The sequence below is a fragment of the Odontomachus brunneus genome, unplaced genomic scaffold (assembly GCF_010583005.1).
Source record: "Odontomachus brunneus isolate Ranch 3 - 2012 unplaced genomic scaffold, Obru_v1 Obru_scaffold_093, whole genome shotgun sequence".
In the NCBI taxonomy this organism is placed as follows: Eukaryota; Metazoa; Arthropoda; class Insecta; order Hymenoptera; family Formicidae; genus Odontomachus; species Odontomachus brunneus.
The window spans coordinates 463125-488172 of record NW_022639543.1 but is presented as its reverse complement, the minus strand read 5'-3'; the positions used below and the strand labels follow the sequence as shown (position 1 = coordinate 488172).

At 35.7% G+C, this 25048-nt stretch overlaps 3 protein-coding genes across 13 annotated transcripts in view; 2 read left to right on the top strand and 1 right to left on the bottom strand.

Moving 5' to 3' along the window:
* The window catches only part of LOC116848344 (4-coumarate--CoA ligase 1-like), a 56775-nt gene extending 52981 nt beyond the window's left edge, over positions 1-3794 (top strand). For 7 of the 10 annotated variants that reach the window (XM_032824312.1, XM_032824313.1, XM_032824306.1 and 4 more), the window contains 3 exons: positions 451-745; positions 2077-2620; positions 3349-3794. In XM_032824312.1, coding sequence (XP_032680203.1) covers positions 451-745; positions 2077-2620; positions 3349-3479 — 970 coding nt within the window. In that variant the 3' untranslated portion in view covers positions 3480-3794. Of the gene's footprint in view, positions 1-450; positions 746-2076; positions 2621-3008; positions 3104-3348 lie in introns of all 10 variants that reach the window. The other 3 variants (XM_032824314.1, XR_004378946.1, XM_032824315.1) reach the window with 3 other exon arrangements.
* Positions 3795-17646: 13852 nt separating this feature from the next.
* Positions 17647-22185, top strand: LOC116848349 (calcium and integrin-binding protein 1-like). The gene is made up of 5 exons (XM_032824321.1): positions 17647-17849; positions 18188-18290; positions 18777-18924; positions 19912-20036; positions 20710-22185. The coding sequence occupies exons 1-5, from the start codon at positions 17692-17694 to the stop codon at positions 20821-20823; spliced, it is 648 nt and encodes a 215-aa protein (XP_032680212.1). The 5' UTR covers positions 17647-17691; the 3' UTR covers positions 20824-22185.
* Positions 22186-22801: 616 nt separating this feature from the next.
* The window catches only part of LOC116848348 (E3 ubiquitin-protein ligase TRAIP-like), a 4514-nt gene continuing 2267 nt past the window's right edge, over positions 22802-25048 (bottom strand). For both annotated transcript variants that reach the window (XM_032824319.1, XM_032824320.1), the window contains 5 exons: positions 24662-24769; positions 24493-24594; positions 24075-24324; positions 23472-23639; positions 22802-23254 (listed from right to left, as the gene is read on the bottom strand). In XM_032824319.1, coding sequence (XP_032680210.1) covers positions 23177-23254; positions 23472-23639; positions 24075-24324; positions 24493-24594; positions 24662-24769 — 706 coding nt within the window. In that variant the 3' untranslated portion in view covers positions 22802-23176. The remainder of the gene's footprint in view (positions 23255-23471; positions 23640-24074; positions 24325-24492; positions 24595-24661; positions 24770-25048) is intronic.

Genomic DNA, 25048 nt, shown 5'->3' with positions numbered 1-25048 from the left:
CACCTCAAATATTTAAAAAACAGAGCACTATAGAAAAAGATGTATTACACAACAATTGTATGATGTCAAGAGGAAAAAGTGCTAATATTCACTCCTCTTAAAAAATAACTTTGAAAAGTCCTGTTAACTTTAATATTTTAAATAAAATCATATGGTTAGTCAAATCTATTTCTCCGATAATTTTGCAGTATTTTGCAGTATTTTGCAAAAATACGGAGGTAAAATTGAAAAAAATGACTCAAGTTTCTGTCTATGATGTAATGCATATAAAAAAGACTTTAAGTCAAGTTTCTTAAATTAAGCAAGTCAATCTCTATAATTTTTATTTTTAGAAAGCAATTTGCAACTTGCTCCAAGAGAGCAGAGATCATTTCGTCATTTGAAAATATTGTCGAAAATACTTGGCTCTGTGGACTTGTGTACTTACAGTGAATCTGATTGACAATATAGCAAGGGGGACTTCTTCGATATAACGAAGACTACCAAATCTTTATTGTTTCTGCCGTTCTACCATGGTTACGCGTTCGGCTTGCTGTTGCTCTTCTTGATTAACGGTGGTAACATCATCCTAATGTCTAACTTCGAGTTTGAGCGATTTCTGAAGTTGATAGACGAATACAAGCCTACCCATTTGCCGCTCGTGCCGCCGATCATGATTCTCCTGGTGAAGCACCCGCTGGTGGAGAGGTACGACTTTCGCAGCGTGAGAGAAATCATCTGCGGAGCAGCACCGCTTGCGAAGGAAGTAAGTTTCCTCCGGTCGCGAAGTTCGTCGTCCCCCCGCTGTCGTTCCCCATCCTTAACCCCTTTGCCGCCTCGCCAAGTTATCACGGCAAGAAAAGCCATTGGGAGCTAAGTGCCGAAGTGAGTCCTCGATGCCGCCGCGGTGAGAGGATCGAGCGAGGTACCGCGAGGAAATCTGGGAAGTCGTCGCGTTTTCACGAGACACGCCGCTGGAGTAACTTTACCGTCCGCCGCGTTCGTTTTTGTTTAACCTGTTTGGAGCCGCTAAGAGAAGGGGTGGAAAATAAAAGGCCGCACTCTCGCGGCTCTTCGCAATTGCGTCTTTCGGAAAATGCGAAATGTGATCTCTCAAGCGTTTATCGGTAAACGAGGAAATAAGGGGGCCCCTTTTAAAGTTTCGAAAGCTGAGAAGCACGCTCAGAACCCGACTGTGTCCTCCCACTGCCAAGCCACTCTGTAGTCAGCGATTGTTGCCTTCATCCCTCGCACGTGTTTGCGAGATAATTGCGCCGAGATTAAATAAACGCTGTCAACGAACAGAGAGCATGCCTCAAAACAATATGACGTTAAGTTGAATAATATTATAGCGGTTGAGAGGCGAGACAGGCGCGCGTAGCGAATTCGTGGGGATAATTTGGAGGAACTGAGCAACTGAAAGTTCAAACTCTTTATAAGGAAGTCCGTTATCTGTATTACAATTCGTTCTTGCAACGAAGTCATACTACACACAGAGAATTTTTCTCGAAGATATAAACATTCATTTTCCGAAGAAGTACCATAGTAATTTTCCTTACTAAGGTGTACTTGTAGCGTAGAAAAAATTTTAAGAAAGTATGAAAAATTTATACTACAGAGAATAAACAAAAATAATTTTGTCCAAGAAGTGTGGAATTTTTAGCAAACAAATAGCAAATAGATAGTAAAATAAATAGGAAATTTTATCCAGTGTTGAGCACTAATCGATTAAAATTTCCCTTAATTGGTAAATCAATAATAAAAATTAATTAACATTTGAGATAAAATCTCAAATAATTTCATTGATTGATGAAATTAATGATTAATCAGTGTATAATTAATCACACCCAAGTGTATAACCAATCACATTAATTAATAATTAGTTTTATTGGTCGACATTAAACGATATTATATGACTTTATATATAACGATTAATTAATTAATTAATTTATTAATTTGCCGATTATTTGAGTCAAATAAAATTCTAATCAATAAGTTATTCTTAACATTGAATTTAATCGAATTAAGTTACTCAACATTAACCAGTCAGCCTGAAATAACATCAAGATAACTCTTTTGGATTTTCGGCTTTCGCAGATTGTTAACGCGGTAAAATCCCGCCTTGGAGTGAAAAACGTACGTAATGCCTACGGCATGACGGAGATAACGATAGTGAGCCACATAAGCGATCGCCAAGAGGACGATATCATTAATTTGGGTTGTCTTTTACCTGGATTATACAATAAAATAGTAGATATCGAGACACAAGAGACTTTGGGTGTGGATCAGATCGGCGAGATCTGCTTCAAGGGTGAGCAAGTGATGCTGGGATATTGGAACAATCCCGAAGCCACCAAGCAGACCATCGACAAGGACGGATGGCTACACTCGGGCGACCTTGGCTATTACGATCAACGCGGTGCGTTACGCGTCGTCGACAGGTTGAAGGAACTGATCAAATACAAAGGCTTCCAGGTCTCGCCGTCGGAGGTAGAGACGGTCCTACTGTCGCATCCCGCGGTGAAGGAGGCTGCAGTCTGTGGCATACCCGATCTGCGCAGCGGGGAGCTGCCTATGGCTGTGATAGTGAAACAGCCTGGCGCTACGGTCACCGCCAAGGACATTATGGAATTTGTCAAACGTGAGTGATATCTCGCAGCTTTATTAACTATTTGAATAAGATGGAGACTTTGCGACGGTAGTTGGCAGAAATTCCATAAAAGATAGTGAGTTTAATAATGATTTCCTCGGAGAATAAATAAGACTACGTAACCATCTTTATTACAGAAATTATTTTCATTTGTAAAATAATGATTGTATAATGACGTCAAATAATGATCGTATAATGAGACAAGAAGAGAGCGCCGTAACGCTTTTCTTGACATTTTTGTGTGTAAAATGAAGAAATGCAATCGCATTTCTTAGTATTTCAATTAATGGTATTTCAGTTATTATATATAAATTAATTCTCAATCGATTACATTTATTGATATCGCACATGAAAGCGATGGTAAATGAATCTTTTGTAGCGATGTGTCAAGGATTAGATGCGTATTATCACATTTGGATCTAAATGCGCGAGTGGAACATGAGGTGGCATGATGATGCCAGCAGCAAATGCGGGGTAACGTAGCGATAACATTAAACTTGTGTTCTATTAACAGGATTATTATTTATTAGCAACGTCACTGCAAACCGTGTCACATTATTTTTTAATAAAATTGTTGTTTCCATTATGTCTTTAATTTGAATATACGACGCGGAGAAAAAGAGCGGAAATTTTCTGCGTTTTCTGTCTTAATATTGCATTTTAATAGCGGGCACGAGGCGAGCCACCGTATTAACCGAGCGATTCAATCTATCTTCCAGAAAAATTGTCGCCGCAAAAATGGCTGCGCGGCGGGGTGCAATTTGTCGACGCTATACCTAAGAATCCCACTGGCAAAATTCTACGTCGTGAAGTTCGATCGATGATTGAAGCGATGGTTTCTAAGCTATGATCATGGACTCATGGTTATTAAGAAAAATCTCCTTCGTTATAAGTTATAAGTTAATAGATAATAAGTGAGAATAACACATGAGGGTCATTCAATAAGTAAGGTTGTGATATAAAAAATAAATAAATCAAAATCAAAAATAAAAATAAAGAAGGGTTGATAGGAGTTCAAGTACAGTAATTTTAGTGCTATGAAAACCTTATAAGTTAATAGATAATAAGTGAGGATAACACATGAGGGTCATTCAATAAGTAAGATTGTGATGTAAAAAATAAATAAATCAAAATCAAAAATAAAAATAAAGAAGGGTTGATAGGAGTTCAAGTACAGTAATTTTAGTGCTATGAAAACCTTATAAGTTATAAGTTAATAGATAATAAGTGAGGATAACACATGAGGGTCATTCAATAAGTAAGGTTGTGATGTAAAAAATAAATAAATCAAAATCAAAAATAAAAATAAAGAAGGGCTGATAGGAGTTCAAGTACAGTAATTTTAATGCTATGAAAACCTAAGGAAATAGGTGAAAATTCTTTCTCTTGCATGTTCAGCGTTGTATATCTCGACATGTATGTATATAAATAGTTTGTTGTACTAATGCCGAGACTTGAAGGATTACTGTTGACAATATCGTTTTGGCCTTAAGGTTTCTGGCCCCTACACTATGTCCAAGATAACTTGTTAACGGTTATTCGGCTTTATCTTTTAGTTTAAATTTTACGCAAATTTTATATACGTTTGGTTAGACAATACGACCGCTGCACCCTACTACATGCTTCTGTGAGTAACTTCATTATTAAGGCCGTTGCGGAATGTCAGGCAAGAGGTAATAGGAACAGGAAATAGAAATTCGGATTGGTCAGTTATTATTATTTCTATTCCTTATTCCTATTGGCTAATACCTATTATTATTGCCTGTTGCCTGGCAATAATACTCGTATGTAGATCGTGACGGACGTTGAAGACATGTTTTGACATAAATAGGATTTAATACTGTTTTCTAAATTTTTTGTCCTTCACTCATATGTACTCATACTTGATCGAAAAAAATCACCGGTTGGAAAACTACTCTTTTAAATCGTTTGTATTTCGTATGAAAAGTTTTGAAGTGCAATTGAAAAGATTTGTAAGTCGTTCTATTAATTGTAATTAATTGTCCATTTTTGGACCATGCCGAAATAATGGCCGGAGATAAATTAAACAAAGTTCCGGTATAGTATCATTTGTATTTCGTATGAAGAGTTATGGAGTATCATTAAAAAGGTTTGTGAGTCATCCAGATAATTTTAATTAAATATTAAAAAATCGTGTAATTGGCCGAAATATAGATTTCAAGCGCTTCTGTGGAAGTCAGGCACGATCGGTAATCTCTAGTATTTCAATACTCCTGATTCTTTTTCAATCGTATCAACCTGGTAATGCCCGGTAAATATTTTTATCATTACATTGTCGAAACGTCACACTAATATTTCGGCGACAGCAAATATTATTCTATTTTTACGTACGTTTCAGAGGAATGATTCATTTGTGAGGTTTTGCAACATAACAAGAATGTGTCATAATGTAAAATTGATTGTTATGTTACTTGTACGTTGAAATAACGTTACAAACAAAACGTTCTCCTGCATCGTCCTATAGATGGAACATTAACTGTTGATCTCGTGATCTCAACAAATTACTTCGTTTTCCAACATAGGGAACTTTCACCTATTTCCTTAGGTTCCTTAGCACTAAAATTACTGTACCTGAACTGTTATTAGCCTTTCTTTATTTTTTATTTTTTATTTATATCTTTAGAGTTCTTTTGTTTTTAATAAATAAATAAAAAAATAGATATATACGTTACTTTAAAAATCATAATTTTTAACACACCTATTGTCACTAAGTATCAGTTGTTTGACCAATATTTTTGTTAACTAACTTCCGTAACTCATTTCGTCATAGCAAGTCCTCTCGAAAGTACACTTTAGAGGGACAGCGTTCGATAATAAGATTTTTGTGTTCAAAGGATGTAAAACCATACTTTCCATCATGAATGAATAAAGTTAAGCGACGTGTGTGTTATTAGCTAGAATAAAGTTTCTTATAAGTATACGCTATGCTGTTTTGAATAATAAAAATATTTTTACTCATGATTGAAATCGGGCATATGGACGCATGAAGTAAAGTTGGCCCATAATTAAGAGCCAGCAGGAGGGCTGTAAAGACCTTTCACGGAGATCCGAAACTACTAACCAGGATATGTATTTTATGTGGCCTTCTTTACCTTACTATTGAACTCGGTTGGTCAGGACAAGATGGCCACGTTATTGTATGTTTATATTTTGGTTATTACAAAACATAGAATTAACTTCATCGTGATGGACATTAACGCATAGTTGCCTCTATCAAGTTTGCACAGTCAGTAAACAATTAGTTGTCTGAGAAGTTTTAACTTCGAAATTCTGAAATATGGAATGTCTAGTCCCGGTCTCTCCTATATTGAGACAGCACGGGTGAGTGATTCGTGTCATTACGTGATATCACTCTCGCGCCAACTTATATTAATCTCACATCCCTTGGGACTACGAAAATAAGCGAAGAAACCTGTTGCGTTACATACGTCAGCAAGCAGCGAGCAACATGCATTCTCGCATCTTCATCGATATCTACTTTTGTCCCATTTCGTCCCTTGCGACGATACAGTTCAAACTTCTTGTCGATTCCCCAGGTATCTGTCCTCGGAGCGTAATGATTTAGAAAAGATCTGTAACAAGAATTAATTGCAGATAAGATGACAGCGTGCTCGTAATGAGCACCACGCGATATGACAAATTCCCCTCCAAACTTGCTTTATGACGACGGATTTAATTAATGACTCATCAGTCTTCCATTTTTCTGTCCTAAGTTCTATTTCAGAGTGAAGCAATTTGCAATTTAATATACAATAATGCGGTGCAAAAGTATTTATTGTTTAATTCTATTCTCGGCTTAAAACAATGCACTTTAAGTTAGACACGGAGTGTGAAAAGAAATCGACTAATATAGATGTGAATGATGTTTCGATCCCTCATGTTTGACTGATGTAGGTTAGTTGATGTAGATAATTAGTCGTAATGACTGCGTCACCTCGACGAAATAGTTAACTGTTACCGAAAAAGTGCGGTACAAATTGACGGCGGTTTCAGCGAATCAACGGGATTATCGGTGTTCGTATTGGAGAAATTTAAATTTCACGTCGCAGGCCCTCGAATATGGTCAGATATAGCGTAGTCGCGCTGGTACGCAAAGGTACACGTGTGCAGCTATCTGTGCACGCGCACACGTGTACAACCATTGACAGTTATGTGTACGTGCTCATGCCTCGCGTTCCTGTCGATTTAATTACGACGATTGGCCTGACAAATCTAATTGACGTGCATCAATTATTTTGGGCCGCGTTCGAAGGCCGTTTAATTCCCTATCCTCTTTTCGACGAGAACACGGTTTCGCCGTAATTCCATTTTTCAGGGACTCTTCGTGAAATTTCGTTTGGCGTTTTGTGTCCTCGAGTCGTCAGCAGGTTTCTATTTCGACATCCGATCGATAGACGAATAGACGCCATCTGTGTGAAAGCGTGTCTGCGAGAAAAATAATATTTCTCACAAATTTCATGTTGTATGCGCGATATATAATCATTAATAATTTGGAAAATTGTAAAAATTATATAACAGATATAAATTATAAATTATATAATCGGTAAATTATTAAAATTTATACAGATGAATGGTTAAAAGCTATTGCAATTATATACGTACAATTTTACGTACGTACGTAATATTTAACTTACCGAACATGTGCTGTGCAATTTTTTAGACATAAATATCGAGTGAAAAGCACACAATGGAAGATTACAGTTGTGCTCTTTTCCTTGCGACTCGTTATATGGGTTACTTGTATTTACGTATCATTACACGCCGGAACGAATAATCCATAATTGCGTGTTTGCCACGTCCGATCATGTGCCTAATTATATGAAACGGGCTTGTACACGCTGTACGATACTAATGCAGCAAATTATCTGCGCGCGTGCCGTTATTGGGATCACCGTGACATACGCGGGTCCGATTACTCAAATCCGCATATTTAGGCGAAGAGGGGTTCGACGGGGATCGAGGGCGACGATAAATTATCGAGGATGGAACGAATTTTCAAACGCGCTGTTCGATTACCCATAGCCGGATTACCGCCTCGTTTAAGCCGCATATTTTTGCCACGTGTAATTGCTAATTTTGCAGAATAAAGCATTGAATCATTGAAGCGTTGAATTAAAGCAGTTTCGGTTGAAAATACCTCAGGGTTCGAATATAAACCCACTAACTCGTCTTCTTTAAAGGGTAAATCAGCTTCTGATTTACAAGAGGACTTTGACTTACTAATCTTGATAAAAAATTTTTATCAATAATCTTTATCCATAGAAGTTTTCTTGCAAAGCCATTTGATGTATTTCTCGGAATTTGCAGAGAAATAATTTATAAAATTTAACGCAAACGTTCGTGCAATGCAAACACATTGTTGAAGTTTTGCAAAATTTAAATAAATGATAAAATGTAATATTATTTTTGATAAATAACTTTTTCTTATAAATATTCATTTACAATTGTTCATTATTAATTATATTATTAATAAAACTACTTTTGCTTTCTTTTTATAATAAAAAATTTTTACATTTTACAGAGAAATAATAGGAATAAATTATAAGACAGTAACTGTATTTACAAAATATATTTAATATTTTTATATATATATATAAAAAAACAGTAAGATATGGGATTTGAACTCAAGTTTTCAGCGTGAGAGTCTTCCCGCTGTGTCGCTACAAATCACTGGAAGCAGGTTAGTATAAGTATTTGCGCGTATGTTTGCGTTAAATTTTATGATTTTTTTTCTCTGCAAATTTCGAGAAGTACATTGAATTGCAAGGAAACCTCATTGGAGATGAAGACTACTTATAAACACTTTTTATTAAAATCAGTAAGTCAGAGTACATAATGTTTTCTTTGTTAGATAGCTGAAAAAATAGGAGGTTTCACAATTTCTTTTCAAAGAAATAAATAAAGATATAATGTAAAGTTTGGACCATATCGTTTATTATTGTTTTAAATACGAAGAAATTACTTTTTTATTAAAAAATGTTGAGATTTCGTCGTCCTGGTATTTTGTGCTGACAATGAGTGCTGTCGTTATGAGATGCCTCTAACTGGTGGACATATCTGTTCGTATGATAATGTGAAGCAAATGGGGTCTGAAAATTTTAAAACTTTATTAAATAAAATTAATAAATATTTTTTATTTTTCGATACTGTCATAACAAAAACCTTTTCTTAAATATGTTCCTAAAAATAATGGTAATGACAAAAACTTACATTTTATATGAATTAAATATAACGCAAAATATTAATTCGTTTGTAACATTTTAATATTTCTTGTTATCGAAACTTTGTAGGACTATTTTTCGACGCACTATTTTAAATATGCGTCTCACCGCGCGGTAAAGCTATTTGTTTTGAAAAAATAGACAACATTATAAAGCATCTAGCGTAAGATAACAAAATATTACGTCGCATTGCGTACTATAGCATGTATGAGTGAAACATTCGCCCGGAGCGAACGTGCACATATATGAAATACTTGGATGTACTCAGGAAATGAGATCCGAGTCTATCCGCGCGCAATCAGATATGGGAATTCGCATGCCTCGCGGATATTCAGATATTCACAATGGCCCGGATTCGCGCTGTACGCTTGACATGTTGTTCGCGACGTTAATCAGTGCAAACGATTATTTCTCACAGATACTTCATCGGTATTTAGCCGTTGCGTATTTTCGCGAGAGTGCGTTTCAAGTTAATGACTATTGCCGCCGCAGGGCTCTATTGAAAATTAATGTCAACGCAGTAAAAATATACGTAAAAATTGAAATCTTTAACAAAAGAGATATTCTTTTTTAACCTTATATTGACAATAGTAGAAGAGAAATGAATTCTGCTCGGAATCAAATTACTAATTTTATAGCTAATTTTATTTACCGTTTATCATAAAGATATGCAACGTCAAGAACGACGGTAAGACATGCATGAACGACAAAAGTTTTCATTAAATTACAATCGCTCTATATTTTCTTTTCACTCTTAGGGTCAGTTTTTCAATAGCAGTTTAAACTTGGATTCAAGTTTAAATTCTATTTTAACAATGCGTTTGTTTTGTTTAAACAGAGTTTAAGTTGAAATTTAAGTTTAAACTATCATTGAAAAAAACTATCATTGAAAAAATTTAAGTTTAAACTATCATTGAAAAAAACCTTAATGAATTAAGTTACAACCGAAGAATAATTTCACGATACTATCGGTAACATCACCCATCGCGAGAGGTATTCGTTACGAGGTATGAACGAGCGTGGTGTAGCAGTGACTATTCTTTGGAGAATGCGTCCACCGAATCCGTTTGGTACACGCTGCACTTAAACCAAAGCGCGGCTGAAAGGGTACAAAACGGCAGAAGCGACGCAGTTGGCCGCAATGGCGATAGATAGCGAGATTTGGGCATAGCGTGCGACACAATACGCGCTCACGCCGGGCCTTCAGAAAATGAGATACGATAGGGAGGGTGAGTACGAAGGGGTTGAGGGAAGTGTTGGTGAGGTGAAATGTGAGAGAGAGAGAGAGAGAGAGAGAGAGAGGGGAAGGGTTAGAGGGAGGGAGGGAGGGAGGAATAGGAGGAGACCGAGAGAGGGGCCTATCACTCGGCTAGATCCAATACAATGCGAACTATTGTACCCACGTTCGCCATCCACTCCAATTCCTGGCGTGGAGATATGCAACCGGCTCAGGGCTGCACTTCACGCGGGGGTGCACATGCGTACAACTATGTATAGGGAGCTAAGTGCGCGAGAGTTAGAACTAGACAGAGAGAGAGAGAGAAAGAGAGAGAGAGAGAGGGGAAGGGAGGAAGGGAGGGAAAATTGGAGGAAAAAGAAAGAGAGAAAACGCAATTTATTCAGTTCAGCGAATGTTCACTGGAGAACTAAAATGTGTTACCAAAGTTCGAACAGAAAAGATAGGAATTATGACAATCGACATAAATTATGGAAATATGCGAGAGTATAAAGTGAAACAGACATATGCAATCTTTACTGGTACGTTTGATATATTGTAATAAGTCAAATTAATTGATGTTTAGGAGGAAGTACAAAGAACATTTTTACCTCGAATTATGATACAAATAGGAACACAACCGCCAATTAAGACATTCAATCAATTATTTGAGAAATTGTAGCTTCAACATTCTAAAATATGAGGCATCTAACCTCAGTCTCTCCTACATATAAATACAGAATAAGACGGAGAACGAGAAAGAAGGATGAAATAAGAGAACGAGCGAGATGAGTGAAAAAGAAAAATAAGAAATAAAGTTTGTGGGAAATGGAAAAAGAGGGTAAAAAACAGAGAGGTCAAAGGTGTAAGGGTGATGAAAATGAAGGAACAAACGCACGGGGGAGTGTGAGAAATCTCGGGGAAGAAAGAAGAAACGACAGAGAGCAGCGAGTATCCGACGGGATGTGGAAAGAGAGAGAGGGCTAAGCAATGGAAGGGAATGAGAGAAAGAGGGAGAGCGTGCGAGAGAGAGAGAGAGGAGGGAGGAGAAAGGGAGAAAGAGAACGAGACAGAGAGAACGAAAATAAGGGAGCGAATATAAGAGGGAAAGAGCATTAACGTTTTTTCCCTATTTCTCCTTCTACTCGACGAGTGCAGCCGGCCAGCAAGAAACGTGCCGCACTTCCCAATCTCTTCTCTCAACCTCCATTCTCCATAATTTAAAGTAATTTCGCAGCGCGGCACACGAGTAACCGCACGTTAGTCCCCGCGTTCCCTCCTCTTCTGTCCCTCGTACGTCCCGCCGACATTACCACTCGTCCTTGAGAGCAACGTATGCAGTGCGGTCACGTTCCCGGCGAAATCATGCCGCTGCCGAAAATGAATTGTTATTACGACGACGATGTAGTGTCAAGAGCAACCCAGGCGATCTACGGCTTACCCGGCCCGGTGTCTATTTCCCAGTGATGTATAGACTGCAACCAGGATTTATGCGATCCGCCAGTGGCGCCGACGTAAAATTGCTGTGGTGAAAAGAAAGCGAAGATGTTGGACGGTTCCCCAAACAGAATTATCGCCGCTTCGAATCGCTGACGCAAGCTACTCCTTGCGTTTGTATTCATGACATTTTTGTCGAATGGATTACCGATTTGAAGAATTTTACCGAACTCTTTTATCAAGTATGTCCGAGAATATACTAATTAGTTGTATCATTAGCTGTATTTTCAATAGTATTTCCTATGTGTTTCGAATAAATTATGAACTTTTCATTGCTGTATTTTAAAAATAAAAAGTGGCCAATAATTCTAAAATTTGTGTATAAAGTGTATATATTAGTCTTTAATATCATAGCAGTTTTTTTATTAAAATCTCATATGTATTTTAGAAGATATTAAAAATAGTACATTAGTCTCAAAGAATATGTATAAATAGTATCAACTTTACTTGCAAATGTCTTAGCTCTCGAATAGTTAAACTTCTTTCAATTACATGAGCAGTTAGATAATATTTCACTGTGTACGTAATGCAATTTTCATTAAATTCTCACGAAACTCGGTTCATGATACAGCTACCTTAACACATTGCGTACCAGTCATTTTATTGCTGACCAAGCTTAATGACCCAGTTGATGCAAAAGGTTTGTAATATTTGTAAATAAAACAAAAATATAAAAACAAAATTATCCAATTCCGAAGGTAATTTTTATGAATAAAATGAACCGTTCAGTATTAAACAACATTTAATCTGCTTTCTTTAGACATCTATAACGAGGATTTCCTATTTTCCTTTTAATATCCAAATTTTCTATGAAAATTTAATAATAAAAGACAAATCTTTTGTACCAAACTAGTCACAATATTATCATAACATAATTTTCGTGATTCCCTTCAAGCTTTAGTGTAGCGAATCACGAGAAATCTCGAAATACGTTCGCAATGTGTTAACACAAAAGCAGAATTATTTTGCGCTTATAAAGATTTCAGGCTATCACTTAATTCGGTAAAAAAAATAAAGAAAAACAATAGATTCTACCAACTAAGAGAGGCATTTTTTTATTCCGTATGAGCCGACGTTAGTGATATTAAGAGATGAATATTGCCTTCTGCTCTTTGGTCTCAACTATCATCTCATAGTTGCATAAGCCGTGACCAATCAACCCCCTCGCCGCTGACTTGAAAAATTGAATCCAATCTGAAGTAGGCATCAATATCACGGTGAGCATCGCCGATCATAGTTCAAGACCAAGATGAATCCGCGGTGGTGGCAGCGGCGGTAGCAACCGAGGGTTCACATCTTACACCTGGACGGGGAATCGATATTTCACGGTTAACGAGGGTTCATTTGACCGTCGCTGCTTATTATAATGAATGAGCCCGTATGTCTGACCGAGAGTCGCGATGGTAAAGGGGGATCGGCGGCGGGTGGGGAAGGGGTCGTCAGAGTTAGAGCAGAAATGGTCCTAAGAGGGGCACGGGGGTGGATAAACGGCGAGCGGAGGGAAGGAGGAGACAGGCGTTTACGTGCGGCAGACATTCGATGATGCATAGTTGCTGTTGACATGCTGGAACGTCAGGCTCACATGACCTCTCGAGCGCAGCCATTATCCGCAAAGCGACCCCCCGGTCCAATCCTCCCTCCCTCCGTCTCTCTTCTCCGTCACCCGCGCCGCTCGTCCCTCCTGTCCGTCGAACTGGGACAATAACCGCTTCGCGAAGTCGTGTAATAATTATTGGCCAGTTTTCGCGGGTTCTAACCCTCGTTACAGCGAGCCCGCGTTTTGCCCCTCGTTAATTGCGCAATAATGCCACTGCCGGCGCACCTCTTCGCCCTTGTCCAGCAGCCCCCGTCGCCGCCACCGCTTCCCCCCTTGCCACCCACGTGAAAGGCCCGTCGACATGGGACATCGAGGGGGTCGAGTTCGTATAAATGCAGTTTTGCAACGCGCTGTACTTCCGCGGCTTGTCTCACTGACGTTTATTCAGCCGTGGCGGACTTTATTTACGTACGTTTCACGTTTGGATGGATAATGTTGCGTTGGACGCGCGTGGTTGATTGGAACACTCGGTTCCAGGACCGATGGTACCTGGATGAATACTGGAGAGAGAGAGAGAGAGAGAGAGAGAGAGAGAGAGAAAGAGAGAGAGATTTGTTGTTTTAATGTATATATTAGATTGCTATTTTAATTCATGTACTCGGTTGCTGTTTTCGCGTATTAGTTTGTTGTAAAGAAATGTTGTTTTTCGTGATAATCTTGATTTGAAGGAAATTCATTGAATTTAACTGAAAGTATCTGTAACTTATTGGACTCCTGATACTTTTTCTCATAGTATACTCGATAAAATTTAAATAACTTTGCAGGTGAAAACGTTCATTTGAAAATCAAAAAACTGATCTCAGAAAAAAGCCTAAATATGGGATACCACCTATTTTTTATCCCCTTCTACGATTAACCGTTTGTGTTTAAACGATTCACGGAAGTTATGTGTTTTGCTAGTTTAAGAATAACGAGACAGAAGACAAAATTAACAACGGTCATATAGATAGCACAAATAGAAGATAATAAAAAATGAAGACATAGCGAATGAATAGAGAAAAGGTATTCATTTTATGCGAAAACAGAGAAACTACAAATCCACAATATATACCAAAAAACGGAATCTCCGAAACCACGACAGTCCTCGGAGCCGTTTCACGCTCGTGTCTTTTGCATTTTGCATTCCGCCGCGTTAAATCGCCAAATAGCATCTCGGGATTATCACGGTGGAAAGCTTATTTCGCTCAAGCGGACGGGCGGCAGTACACCATGAATGGCTGATAAAAATCACAAGATGAATGACAGAGGAGCGTGTGTGTACGTTAGAAGGTGCGACGTGAGGGCAACGCGATACAGATTACGTATGCAGCGGCGTAACGCGACACGCGCGTGCTTCGCGTCGCCAGCGTATCCGCGAATATGCACTGACCGCGCAACTTTCACGGATGTGAACACAGCCGAATTATACCGTATTGTATGCGAACTAGGAGCGAGGAGTGGTGAGGAAAGGGAACAGGGGATGAGAAAGGGAGATCGCGCGGACTCAGTGCAGATCGCGTTAATACGTAGCGGGCGAGCACGCTAATTGTTTTATAGCGCAGGAGGGAGTAACATACTCGCGATAGCCGACCCGCACTTGGCGCAATACTGCAATCAGTGTGTCACTATATGCCGTAAATCGTGCCGTGAATGGAATTGTCGCGATATAACCGCGCGGTTAGACGTCAATCGTTGACGATCGACGATCGACAATGCACGCGTGATACCGTTTTACAGCGTCGCGACGATATTACATCCAATCTCCGACAACACCTTAGTAATTTGTTGCGTGAACGTCTGTTTTGCAATTGAAAAATCAAAATTCCCGATATTTCGATATTCTAATTACCCAGATGGACCTTCATGATTGTTACGACGTGAGACAATCAATAATGGAAATTTTACAAATTTTTGGAATTGCATCTATAAAGCAAATATACTCTATTGACCTAAACATTAGATTTATATTATACAATGACTATGAATATTTACTGATTCCTAATGAAAACACTCCCACTTTACTGTTGCATCTTATTGATTTTGATCCGGTAAAGCAAGATTTTACTACAAAATCTGTAGTACACAAATTCATTATATACTGTACCAAATTCAACTTATGTTTACGACGATGCATTGAAGAAAAATGTTTGATATCTGTAACTATAATTTCATAGAGACATAATTATTATAAATTGATTTAGAAAACCACGCATTTGTTAAATTCTATTATAATGTTAGTCATAATAATCTTGTATGCATGTTACTACTTTTTCCATATTAGATCAACTATTTTTCCTTTAGTATGGAATTAACAACTTTAATATATTTCACAAGAGATGACACTGTCTATATTTGCAAAATATATTAATAGCTACTATTTGATTCTTTCAAATATATTTTACTATGTATATCTGAGTCTGGGTCTGGGATTATGAATATGAGATTAAATATGTAGAATTATTTATATAAATAATAAAATGTTTAAATGAAACATATAAAAAGTTGAAAAAACACTTATATAAATAATTTCTGGGTTTGGTCAAGATTCGAACTATTTTTAACTAATTTAATAAAATTTAACTAAAATTTAATTAAATAAATTTAATAAAATTTAAATTTTAACAAATTTACAATATTTCGGTTGAAATCTCAGCTAAAGAAATTTAGAATGATTTATGTCTCAATTATGCCGATTTTAAATTTTAAAATTTTAAATAAAATTGTCAGATTTCTCAGTTTGGCCGAGATTCGAACTATTTTTAACTAATTTAGCACAGATTTAAAATATTTTGTTTAGATCTTGGCTACAGAAATTTACAGTTCGTGTCTCAGCTATGCCAATTTTGTTAATATTTTAATTAAAATTGCCAAATTTCAATTTGGTCGAGATTCGAACTATTTTTGACTAATTTAGCACAGATTTAAAATCGCGTGTGTGATTACAGTGCTATATTTGTAATTTCACTATCAATCATAAATATAACATTCCGATGAAGAATAGACTGATTATACTTTCGAAAGTATATGACCATTCGTATACAGGAACTTAAACATAACTTTAACTCCACGATCTCAACGATCTCAACAGTCTCGATGCGCCAAAGGTGCTGGACTCGCAATCTTCAATATTTGAGTTCACTCAGCCACTAGAATACACAGCTAAGTCGATTTAACGCCGCTGACATGTGACTCAACTAATTCACATGTCCCGGATACCTAGCTGTGATATTAATCGAGATCCCGACGAGGTTCCCGCAATTTTCTGGAGCGCGGAGAAAGCAGTAGCGTGCGATACGTGCCTCTTACGCACACTCCGCTCCAGATGCTTCGCACAAATCGCGCGATCCGTGCGTTTTCCAATCAACGATCAACCACCGCTGACGATCTAATTAAAGCTCGCGCCGAATTCCGCGCGTTCCACGTGTAATCGGTTTAAGCGTTTGCGCGCCGCACCGCTTAATTCTAAGCGGTCTCTCCCGCTACGCGCCGCGGACGTAACTTGAATATATAAATTCCCGCCTGTGCTCGCGCGCTTTATTTATACGCGTCGTGAATGTGCATTCGTCTCAAGAGGAGGTAATGAACCGACCCATGAGCACACGAACTGGTTCAACAACTAATTAAAACGCCATCGCGAAATTCGTCGTTCGTATTGTCGAATTATTTCAGTAACGCATTACAGTTTAATTGAAGGTTGTAATACTTTTCCTCGATGAATTTCATAGCCTTTATACAACAGAAGTTGTTTCTTTAGTAATTTTCAAACGATACATTTTCCTATACTGAGAAGAAACCTTTGGTATTTGCAACTATAATAACGTAATGAAAGGTTTATAGACAAGAGAAACATTTTTAGTAAGTATTATTACAGTGTTAATAATAATAACTTTATACACATGTTGCTACTATTACTTTTCTGCTAAATCAATAAAAATATTATCAGCATAAAAAATAATTAATTTTAGTAATATCAATGATTTTTCTTGTTAGTGTACGGAGGAGAAAATTTTATAATAAAAATTACTATAGAATTTTATAACCAAGAAATAGATCGATATTCTGCGATAATTGATTATCCTTTCTTTTTTGTATACGCTATTTATATTTTAAGAACTGAAGTGTATGTATTATCATAAACGCTATAATCGATGAGCTTTTAAATATCTCTGCATAAAAGTAATGATAACGAAACTAATTTTTGTTAGCGTTATGTTTCCTCGTTATGTTTCAACTTTAGATATATAAATATCAGTCCTTCTGTCTCTCACCCACTTATCTCTCTACACCCTCCCTTACTCCCTCCATCATCTCCCTTCCTCTCTCTCTTCGCCTCTATCTCTTTATATCTTTCCCCGTCTCTTTCCGTCGTTCTTTATCTCTCTCTCTTTCTCTCTCTCCTCCTCCTCCTCTCTATTAAGATCAACAATATCGTCACTACCTGTCGCAAATCTAATCTAATCATCTGTTAGATGATTGAAAAAATAATGTACGCGATAACTACCAAACAGCTTGGTTAGTTGCTTGTGTGTTGATGTATGGATTATATGGATGTTGCATTATAAATAAAATAAGTGTAAATAAAAGTTGTGCTATGGGAAATTGGGGTTCTAACGTTTCTCCCGTTCTTTCGGCAGAAGCCGTTGACGAGTACATAGAGCTGTCATATTTAAATAAAAATGAAATTATACGGTGAGTGTAAAAGCTTAAAACATGACATATAACTATTAATTTGTTGTAACTAATTGTCCGTTTACAGTTTACATGCATCTTTCAGAAATACGATTCATATATCGTATAATTGACTCGTTTAAGTATTCAGTTGGTGCAAAAAATTGTTATTAAATTCTCGTACAAAATTTAAATATCAAAGGAGAAATAGGAATTTCTCGTTAGATGTCAGAAAAAGTATCGAATCAATATTGTTTTTTCGTAAAAATTCTTAATTCTTCAAAATTCTTTGAATAATTTCGTTTCCTATTTTATTTGACAAATTTTTCACACTTACTTAATAATAATGCGTTTTTCAGAATTTATGAACTCCTTGACAATTTGGAATCAGGATGTCTTAAGCAAAATCTTCATCATCGCTTTCCTGTAGAGCAAATCGACAAAGTTTTACCGCAGATTCGCGTGAGTCTTGAATTTCATCGTGCTTGATATTTTCTAACATTAAACATTTTCTATTTTTCTCAACATTATTTTGTCTAAAGTCATACAATATAATAGGCGAACTATATCGTTCGAAAGAATGTCGAGACTTTCGATAGCAAAGAGCGTTTCACTGTTTTGGATTATTGTAGTATACAACTTCTGTTAGTTCTAAATATCGCATATATTGCACGGCAATAAATTCTTCTTAAGCGATAGTAAAGCTGCTAGCATTTTTTCCTGTGAACTAGCAATTTTTTTTATACGAATGATGATTAAGTGCGACACAGTATAAATTATACTCTTCGAATATAATATAAAATATCTAGGAACCATCGATTACTCATAACGATCATAATCTATTCAATTAGAAGGGAAACACCTTTCGAAATGTTTTTAATTGGTTAGAAGTTAAGTTTTAAGAAGTCGAGATGAGCAGTTCAGCAAGTTAATGAGAAAATTTTTTAGTGTAATCCGTTCCGCGACGCAATATATCGGGTGTTCTCGTCGAAGCAGGACGGATGTTTGAGTTTCGAGGACACCCTCGACCTCTGCTCGGCCTTCTCCGCGAATTGTCCTCGGGGCGTCCGGGCTACATGGGCTTTTGAGATTTTCGGTAAGCTCGCGGACGGAATTGAATCTACATCCAACCTTTTGTGTATGTTCGTGTGTGTGTGTGTACGCGCGCGGAACTCTAACTTTTGTCCCGACAAATATTTGACGGGCGCGGTCCACTACTATCGTATGCGCTCATTAAACATGCCTGCGGATAATGCTTCAGTCGTCAAAAATACTAGCATGAAATTCTATTATTTAAGTTACAGGAAAAATTATCTCAATGCATAATATAGTATATTACTATACATATTGTAATAATATCATATAGAATTAAGAGATATATTAGTATTTACAATATATTTGTACAATTCGTGAAGCAATAGGAACTTTGCTAAATGCATGTCGCACATTCAACAAATTGTGATAAGTTTGCGTTCACAAATTTAAAGACTTGTGTATGTATATTTATGCTAAATTATATCATTACCTATACACCCGCGTGCACATATATAATTTATTCAAAACGTATTTAAAAGTATTAAAATATTTATTGTATTGTTTAATTTACATTGCTGATTAGTTTAAAGATATATTACTCGTGTATAGAGCGTATTGTTTTGTTACTTTTCTGCGAAAAGTGAAAATTAGAAATATGCTAATATTTCAAGTTTTATCAACCCTGAAATAAGTATATGTGTGAAAATTTCATTTAAACTAGTTCATTTAAATATATATTAAAAACTCGGATTTTAAAATAACTAATTTTTTATAACAATAACTATCATATTTTATGTTATATAGTTTCAGTGATCTATCATTCTTTGCAATAATATCGCTTTACCTCTCCCTTCATTAATTTAGAATTATCTTTTCAGAATTTATAACAATTCTGAAGAAACACATTTTATGACACAAATTTATTCGTTGCATGCGTAGACATATACAACGCGAATTATTTTAAGTAAATACATTTAAATATATTTTAAATAAATATAATTTTGAGTAAAAACATAGATAATAGCCACATTGATGTCTTCATTTTCAGATTTCGACGGCGACAATGAAATCTCTCTTAACGATTTGATCGAGATAGTGCGGAGACTAACAAGCACAGATGAGCGCGGACAGGACCGAATCGATCCACAACACGCGCAGAACATAGCGCGAATGGTCAGTGTGCATTCCTGCGTCCTCGACGCAACTACAAAGGATGGAATCGGGAAGCGATTAATCCTTTTGCCGAACCGAGGCCGTTTTTCTATCGCAACAAATTTCCGGTGGCCATTGTTGACCGTGACAAAAAGCAAATGGATTAAAAGGAACTGGTTGCTGCGAGGAGAAATTAATTCTGTGAAATCGTATTCCCAGTCAATCGAAGCCAAGAATAGCTCTTAAAATTGTCAGATTCTTTTCTACTCACTCTTTAAAGGTCGTTCTACATTAGATGCAAGCCGATCGCAAGCAGACGCAATTCTTATTGCGACAGCCAATCAGAAGCATCAATGGTGCTATTGACGCTTCTGATTGGCTGTCGCAACAAGAGTTGCAATCGACTTGCAACTAATGTAGAACGAACTTAAGGGAAAAAAGAAAACTGTTTTTACTATAGTTAGAATTAAAAAATTGTTGCGTTTTTAGTAAGCACATTCCTCGACAATAATACGACTTTCTTAATAAGGATTGTAAGACTAAACATTTCTATTTTCCAAGAAATTTCTGTCAATTTTTTCGACTCATGTATTCTTCATAGAATTACAAAAGGCACTAATAATTTATAATCACATTATCTTCATATAATCTTATATTTAATTTTATACTCATAATCTATAATCTTTGCTTTCAGATCCTGCGGGAAATGGATCTCTCTGGAACGGGTAGCATAGAACTGCAAGAATTTATACATATGATCGCTAAAATGCCAGATTTTGCACATACGTTTCAATTTAAAATTTTATAAGTTCAAAAAAGAAAAAAAGTAAAAAAATTGTATCGTTCAACATGTATGCAAAACTATTTTAAAAATTCAAATGAAAAATTTTAAGCTCATTTATATACGTTTATATACACATGCAGGGTCGTTTGATGAGTAACTTGGTTCGCACGACATAGAGGACGACAGCAACAACTGTACATGTAGTTATAAAGTTTCCTTTCTATAGATGTATATTCTATGGTCACCAGTCATTCTGACAGTAATTCGTTGTTTGACCGTTACTTAAACACAAGTGCTTCAAGTGACAGTTCAAAATGGATAAAATTGGAATTCGTGGGGTGATTCAATTCTTTTTTCTGGAAGGAAAAACAGCCAAGGAAATCTATGAAAGGATTTTGCCTACATTGGGTGACTTATGTCCTTGCTATGAAACTGTTCGACTTTGGGTAAACGATTTTAAGCGCGGCAGAATAAACATCGAAGATGCACCACGTTCTGGAGGTCCGAGAACAGTTGTCACGCCACAAATCATCGACAAAGTCCATGATATAATTTTGACCGACAGACGAGTGAAAGTGCGCGAGTTAATAGAGGCCACGGGTATTTCAGCTGAGCGAGTTTATTTTATTTTGCATAATGAAATACATATGAAAAAACTTTGTACAAGGTGGGTGCCTTGTCTGCTTACTCCAGAACAAAAGCGAATTCGTATGCGAACATCAACCGAGTGTTTGCAAGTGTTTAAGACGAATCCAACGGATTTCTTACGACGTTTTGTGACCATGGAGGAAGGTTGGATTCACCACTATATATCGGAAACAAGACAGAAATCTAAACAGTGGACAATACGAGGTGAACCGGCTCCGAAAAAGATAAAAAACGTATTCACTGAAAAGGTGATTGCGTCAATTTTTTGGGACGCGAAAGGAATTCTCCTGATTGACTACCTTGAGAAGGAAGAAAACATTACTAGACAATACTACCTAGCACTTTTGGAGAGATTGAAGGCAGCGATCGCGGAGAAACGCCCTGAAATGGCCAAAAAAATGATGCTGTACTATGACAACATACCGGCTCATTTAAACCATGTCACTGAACAAAAATTGACTGAACTAAGGTTTAAAATTCTTCCGCATCCACCCTGTTCGCCCGATCTAGCTCCCTCGGATTACCATTTGTTCCCGAAACTCAAAGCTTTTCTGGCTAGAAAAAAATTTGGGTCAAACGAAGAGGTGATACAGAGCGTAAACGAGTATTTTGAAGACCTTGAAGAAATCCACTTCCGCGAAGGAATCGCGGACCTGGAGAAACGCTGGGATAAGTGCATTGAACTTCGAGGGGACTATATCGAAAAATAAAGTACTCTTTATGAAATTGTCTTTAATATCAAATCAAGTTATTTATCAAACCATCGTATTTTATTAACTCGTTGGTTTATTAACACGGCATCTTCCTGAAATAATTGTGTCCAACCAATAATTCATTACACAATTTTACTTCTTTCTTACATAACCTAAAATAGCATTTTAAGAACGAAGAGCAATGTAAAGAATATATCTAGAAAAATTGATCTAGTTAAAAAAAAGACTTTTGGATTTATATACAGAACAAATTTAGTTTCTCTCGACGTTTTTTCGTAGTTTACAATAATATTGCTTTAAAATTAATGATTAAAGCTTTTAGATTTTTTAGATGTTGTGTTTAGACATCAGAAATGAGAAATAACACGTTAAAAATTCTTGCGTGCTAATTAAAAAACTTGTTTTTATGCTGATGAATCTTTTGTATATGTGTAGGTGCCTATGCACAACTAGTGCATTTATTATTGTTGTTATTTTTTATTGTATGCAGAAATTGAAATAAAATATCCTACTAGAATAAATTTATATAAAAATGATAAAAATAATTGCACATATGCATGTTTTATATATAAATTGAAAAAGTATTTATTATAAAATTGTAAAACAATTCATACAAAAGTATTGTTATTTAATATAAAATATTATTATACAACTGTTTATTTTATAAATATACATCGTAAGCGACCAGGCACACTGCATCCTTTTGAAATTTCTTACTTCCACATTTCCAGTAGGAAATATTTAACGAATTTTATTGAATATTATAAGAGAACACTAAATGCATCCTTTTGAAATTTGTTGTTTGGTCAGTTTGTCTTTTATTAACTTTATAAGTTTACTAAAACCTGTCATAACTATATTCTGCTTTAAATAAATTAAATGCTTTGTCCAAATGCTGCATTAGGATATGCTATACTATCTAGATAAAGTGCTGCACTTGTATAAAATTGACAGAAAAACTTAACCTAACCAAAATTGACAGAACCAAAATATTTTATTTCTAACTTTTACCAACTTTAAGTTGACTTAGGGAATTTATCGTATTTACCATGTCCTCCAAAGCCGTCGAAAGTCATGCCACTACCAATAGTTCTCTGTTAAACAGAAAAAAAATTAATATAAAAAATTATTTTATCTTTATTTAACATAATAGTTAATGCTACAATAGTAGTAGTAGTAACATATAATAGTGTAGTTTCAGTACTACTGTAGTATATAACTTAAAAAGCAATGAAAAGCAAGTAAATAAACAAATATTTCTAAAAATATATAAAATATATTTTTAGTCCAGCTTAAGATAACATAAATTACCTGCTTTAGTTGGTCCCTTTCAAACAAGTTCTTAGAGTTCTTAGAGTTCAGTTTTTTCGCAAGTATTGAAGGTACCGTTACACTATTACTAGTCCTTTTAATACCGCAATTCGCCATTGAGAAGAAGCCTCGTGATTTTATATTCTGTGGAGTATTTTCCATGTTATCCTGCAATAATAACTATTAATGCATCGAACAAACTGGAGATATAAATTGACGTTTAATGTTCTAAGCAACAAAGAATAACGAAAATTAATAAAATCATAAAATATAGCGATTACTAATGAAAAGAACGCTAATATTGCGGGAACTCGAACTTTCATCGGTCGCAGATGAAGAAGTATAACGCGCGCGTTAGTCTACTCAACTATCGTGCTTCACTCTGCTTAGTAAAGTTAAATTATAGTACTTCTAATATAGCTGTATTTATCGTATAGCTGAATATATGCCTAGTTTTAATTGCAAATTTCTCAAAAACAAAAACCCATGTACTCAAACTCTTTTATAGTTTTAGTACATTCAATACTCCTCTCCGAATAAACTCATTTTACACTTCGCGCCATTTTCTTGTTAGTCAGTATTCTTAATTTTCAATTTACTTACCGTAGCCGTAACGATACAGTCATTATCTTTTTCAGTCTCCAAAGTTTCACTGCTATTAGGATTTGATGTACATTCCGTTTCGATAGGTACTACTTTGGAGTTCTTATATTCATCCTGAGACTTTTTCTCCACTGCAGTTACTTTTTTACCATATTTATCACATTTACATGCTTCAGTCTGTATTTCAAGAAGCTCAGCTTGCAGAATTGCTTTTCTTTTGTTTTCCTCCTTTAGTGTTTCCTCCAATTTCCTAAAGGAAACAACAGTATGAATTGCAAAATATAATTTATATATAAAAACAATACATACATAATCAGATTAATTTAGAAGCTGAAATATATCTTATAATAAGCACAATCTCTGTTTTACAATCTAATTTAGTATTAATAGTAATTTCTTTATCAATAGTATTACATACCGCAGTTTACTTCGAATTATTAACACTTCTGCATCTGCTCTACTCTTCGCTGCTGCTTTCTCTCTTAATCGTCTTTTCTGGGCTATACTATTTTCAAGTTCTCTGAAATATATAATGATTCTAATTAATAAATATATTCCATAATATGTAGTATGTGAATATAAACTACCTTTTTAAGACTGATATAAATGTCTGTAATTTGGAAATATCTTGGTATGTAAACTGCTCTAACATTTGGTCCACTTCATGTGCAGAACAATTTAATATATTTTGAATACTGTAAAGAGATACAGGATTTATAAAATTATGGTGTTAAATATGAAGTGTAAATGTTCTAATTATTGAATCTTGTTCTAATGTAATTGAAATATTAATAATATATCTATATTTAGTACTTCTAAAAGAGAGAAGAAAATCTTTTTAAATTTTATTAAAATATTTTTTATATGCCAATTAGTAATATTATATATATATTTTTTTATTCTACCAAAATTCAATGGCTAAATATATATATATATATATATATATATATATATATATATATATATATATATAT